The sequence below is a fragment of the Otolemur garnettii genome, unplaced genomic scaffold (genome assembly GCF_000181295.1).
Source record: "Otolemur garnettii isolate 467f Iridium unplaced genomic scaffold, OtoGar3 scaffold00130, whole genome shotgun sequence".
Lineage (NCBI taxonomy): Eukaryota > Metazoa > Chordata > Mammalia > Primates > Galagidae > Otolemur > Otolemur garnettii.
In genome coordinates, this window is record NW_003852525.1 from 5,652,656 (window position 1) to 5,657,483 (window position 4,828).

General features: G+C 51.7%; 1 protein-coding gene across 1 annotated transcript; it reads left to right on the forward strand.

Moving 5' to 3' along the window:
• The first annotated feature begins 746 nt into the window (after window positions 1–746).
• On the forward strand, window positions 747–1,699 carry LOC100965972 (heparan sulfate glucosamine 3-O-sulfotransferase 1). Its single transcript, XM_003798188.3, has one exon. It carries the CDS (start codon window positions 747–749, stop codon window positions 1,683–1,685), a length of 939 nt encoding a protein of 312 aa, XP_003798236.1. The 3' UTR covers window positions 1,686–1,699.
• Window positions 1,700–4,828: the final 3,129 nt, after the last annotated feature.

Below are 4,828 nucleotides of genomic sequence, written 5' to 3' on the forward strand. Positions count from 1 at the left end.
ACCTCCCGTACTGATTGACCTGCTTGATGTAGTATTAGTTGAAGAGCCCTCCAGAGGGGATGGGAGTAGCCAGATGCAGAAACAAAGCCAGCCTCTGTGTCACCTGCCCCTCGGCCGGGGGCTGGCAAGTCACAGGTGTCTCACTGGTGTTTACTAAGGTGTGAAGGACCTTCCCAACCATCTCCTCTACAGCAGGAGTTGGAAACTCACTGGTCAGCCAAGCCTGGCCTGACTTCTGTCCAGCCAACGAGCTAAACATACAAATGATTCCAAAAATAAGTAAGTACAGCAAGAAAGAATAACATTTAATGAGATATGAAATTCCAATTTTGGTGTTTACAAATAAAGTTTCCTTGGAACACGACCACGCCCCTTTCTTTGTGTGTGGCCAGTGGCCGCGTTAGATTCATGCCAGCTGCATCGCAGTGGGGTTGCCATAGAGACTGTTATGTCCCCCGAAGCCCAGAATACTTACCTTCTGGGCCTGTGCAGAGAATGGAGGCCACCACCGGTGCTTCAGCATTGAATAAAGCAGCTCAGAGTCCCAGGGAGGTGAACGTAGTGTCCACTGCAGAGTGGACACTGTTAATCTGATCGTCCCACCTTTATTTTGGCCTAACCTGTCCCTTCTTTGTTCCTCAGTAACTGGCAGCCTGCAGCACCCATGCGTCACTGACCAGAGGCGGCCCACTGCAGCTTCATGACCCAGCAGCGCGTGGCCCAGTGAAGCCACCGTGGTGTCGGGCATGGCCGCGCTGCTCCTGGGCGCGGTGCTGCTGGTGGCCCAGCCCCAGCTGGCGCCTTCCCGCCCCGCCGCCACCCCCGGGGCTGAGCCGGACCAGCCCGAGGTCGCTCAGAAAACCGGGACCCTCCAGGAGGACAGCCGGGGCAGCGGAGCCCGCAACGGCTCGGTGCAGCAGCTGCCCCAGACCATCATCATCGGCGTGCGCAAGGGCGGCACGCGCGCGCTGCTGGAGATGCTGAGCCTGCACCCCGGCGTGGCGGCCGCCGAGAACGAGGTGCACTTCTTTGACTGGGAGGAGCACTACAGCCAGGGCCTGGGCTGGTACCTCAGCCAGATGCCCTTCTCGTCCCCGCGCCAGCTCACGGTGGAGAAGACCCCCGCGTACTTCACGTCGCCCAAAGTGCCTGAGCGGGTGCACAGCATGAACCCGGCCGTCCGCCTGCTGCTCATCCTGCGCGACCCGTCGGAGCGCGTCCTGTCCGACTACACGCAGGTGCTCTACAACCACGTGCAGAAGCGCAAGCCCTACCCGGCCATCGAGCAGTTCCTGCTGCGCGGCGGCCGCCTTAACGCCGACTACAAGGCGCTGAACCGCAGCCTGTACCACGAGCACCTGCGCCGCTGGCTGCACTTCTTCCCGCTGCGACGCATCCACATCGTGGACGGAGACCGCCTCATCAGGGACCCCTTCCCCGAGATCCAGAAGGTCGAGCGGTTCCTGAAGCTGTCCCCGCAGATCAACGCCTCCAATTTCTACTTTAACAAAACCAAGGGCTTCTACTGCCTGCGGGACAGCGGCCGGGACCGCTGCTTGCACGAGTCCAAAGGCCGGGCACACCCCCACGTCGACCCCAAACTGCTCAACAAACTGCACGAATATTTCCACGAGCCAAATAAGAAATTCTTCGAGCTTGTCGGCAGGACATTTGACTGGCACTGATTGGCAATAAACTAGGCCCGGAGACGTTGCTATTGTTCTAAGTAAGTTCTGCTGTACAGCTGGGGGAGGGCGGGAAAAGGATTTTCAAAAGGCGTTTAAGCTATAATTTATTTGTAAAATCCATAAACTACTTCTGTACAGTATTAGATTCACAATTGCCATATATACTAGTTATATTTTTCTACTTGTTAAATGGAGGGCATTTTGTATCGTTTTTCATGGTTGTTAACGTGTAATATGTCTCTATACAAAGGAACTAAAATATTTCACTGCAACCAAAAAAAGAAAAAAAGATTTTTCCAGAGACAGTATCTTTTTTTGAATATAATTAACTTGCCCCCAACTCAAAACAGCTTCCTGTGTTGCTTGCACTCTTTGAAAAATCTAGATTCTTTTACTACTTAAAAAAAAAAAATTCTTAGCTGGTACATGTTTTGCTCTCCCCGCTCCTTTGTGCGTTGTCCTTTTTAATTTTTGATGTCTCACTGTGGCTATCCGATTTATTTCTTACTTGCATTGTAAGATTTATCTTCATTGGGATTCTGGGATGTGACCGTTCCAGCCATCCCCGACTTCAGCAAGAATCTGATTGTGGATTTTAACCCAGTGTAAACTCAAAGTGAGCAAAGCAATACTAAGGACAGGAATGCAGTGAAAACCGGCCACAGATCCCTTCTGACTCATCTTTGCCTCAAAGAATATTTACATACACTTGTGATTTCAGCAAAGGGCACAAGCAACCCTAAAGGGGATTAAACACGTGGCCTTCAGAATGGTCGTAGGGCCGTGTTCTTTAGCCCAGGGGGCTAATGGCTTCTAGAAAGCCACTGAGACTAGACAGCAGAAATTGCAAAGTCTACTTGGGTCTTCATCCTGTAGGCTCTATGAAAAGCTGACTTACAGGGCGGCCTTTGCCTAGTCTGGGAGCCTGTTTTAATCTAGTTCCTGAAAGATCAATTTGTACTAAGACATAAACATACTGTCCGTTTCAAAACCAACTCTAAGTTGGGAGTCCTGAGTGTGAACGAAAATTTAAATCCCCAGAAGTTTAAGTTAGAAAGAGATGAGCTGAGCACACAGGAAACCCCTGCCCCGGGCCCAGGAGGAGAGGCCAGGCTGGGGTCTCACTTCTGTCCCCAACAGCCGGGTTTGGGAGATGGCCACATAATCCCCTCTGACCCTTGGTTTCCTTGTGCACAATTCATCTAATTTCTCTTTTACAGAATAAAATAGCTTTGATTTTTTTTTTTTATGAAAGTATAACATTCATTACAGTCAAAGAGAAAATACAAGCAAAGAAAACCCATTTCCTGATAGGGTTTATGCTTAAGGAACAGGACAGAAATAGACGTTATCAATCCTCGACACAGAAGAACTCAATGAAATTTCCCCCAAGAGGCCCCAAGATACAGAAATTATGGCAAGTTTAAAGAGGAGGAAGTGGGCCCTGAGAACCTGAGGAACATGCTCAAGGTCACGCTGCCCATTGGCCAGGGCTTGGAGTCCACTGGAAGACAAAGTACGGGTTAGTTATTTATTGCCCGACTCTTTCTGAACTCAAAAGGAAAAGCTTAGACTCAGAGCCAGTTCTTCCTGGCTTCACTTGGCGTTTCTTTTCTGGTGCCAAACGTCTTTTGTCCTAAGAGGCGTGGCCCGGCGAGAGGAAGGGCAAGAGGCTGCCTGCAGTTTTCTCCTCAGGTTATCAGGGAAGTGAGTCACCTTGGGTATGTGTCAGAGGCCCCAGCCTGGCCTGACCTCAGCGTGGCCCAGGCCCCACCCCAGGTCGTGCACGGGCAACACAGAGGATGCCTCCTCTTCAGAAGTGCCATCAGGGTTGTCATGAAGCCACCATCTTCCCCAGGGAAGCAGCAGAAATATGTGTAGCAGGCTCCGTGTGGACACGGCTCTTTGCGATACACCGAGCACTTTCTCTATAGCTTGTCCCTGGATCGGGCTTTTACCAAACTCATTTAACAGGGCAGAATAGATATGTGGGCCCAGAGAGGTTAAGTCAAGTTTCCAACCTGTCCAGGAATTTGGTGACTGAGAGGAAACTCCATTGAGAGTGTCTGACTCCCAAGGGGACAAGAGGACACTCCTTGCCTGTAACTGCCCGATGGGGTGGTCTGGTTGAAGCCTGCATGTGGCAGGGTGGGGGGTAGGGGAGGGTGGGAAGGTGGTGGGGGGGTGGGGAGAAGGACGATAAGAGCAGCCCACGGTGTGATCCACCTGCGGGGCTGGCGTAGTTGATGGGAGGGGGTGGACCAATGTGAAATGATTGGTGGATGTAAATTCAATATTTTTATTTTAAATTTCAGCGTGCATCTTGACTAGGGAGTATTCATATAGGTCAGAGGTCCTACTGGCAGTGTTCATTCACTTGTGTTCCAACCCCAGCCGGTCACTGGGATGGTGTACAAGTGAAAAGCCACCCCTGTAGACCTGGCCAGGTGTGTAGGTGTCACCAAGCACAGGCAAACTCAGAGGAGGCCCTGCATAGACCCAGGCCTGTCCTGAGAAAGGCCGAATATTACCTAGTGGGCACCTGGTGACCCCAGACATTCTATCAACAGAAACAGGTGCCAGCAGGAGGCAGTGAGGCTCCTGCCCCAATCAGCCCAGCCGCAGGGCAGCCTGAAGGCCCTTCCAGAAAGGCCCCTGAGAGCAGCTGAGCAAAGCCCTGGCTACTGGATTTGGAATATTCCCGGGTTAGAATAACCCTGCCCCCTCCCTTCCCTCAGGACCTGAAAGTGCTTCATCCTGTTAACACCATTTGCTCATCAGGCTCAGCCTACAAACGTGTGAGTTTAGCAAAACTCAGGATGTGTTTCTGGGCACATCTATGCTGCTCAGCTGAAGGGAGAGGGAGACAGAGGGCGGAGAGGCCAGTGGCCGGCACCTGCTGTTCGTAGGCCTGGGGTCAGAGGTCAGCATCATTGATCAAAATTAGACTTTTCTTCTTGGCTCCTGCAATGTGCTCACTATTAAGCCATCATGAAAATGAGACTGGAGTGAACAGTCATTCATTATTTACTCTGGGTCTTCAGAGGGGCTTGGGAGGTTCTAGACACGGCATCAGCTGTGTGCAGGGACAGCAGGGCAGTGTGTGCTGTAGTTTGGCATTTAATTCAGCCGCATTCCTG

What these genes read in the sequence shown, in the direction of transcription:
- LOC100965972 (XM_003798188.3), top strand. Translation starts at nt 747, where the DNA reads ATGGCCGCGCTGCTCCTGGGCGCGGTGCTGCTGGTGGCCCAGCCCCAG.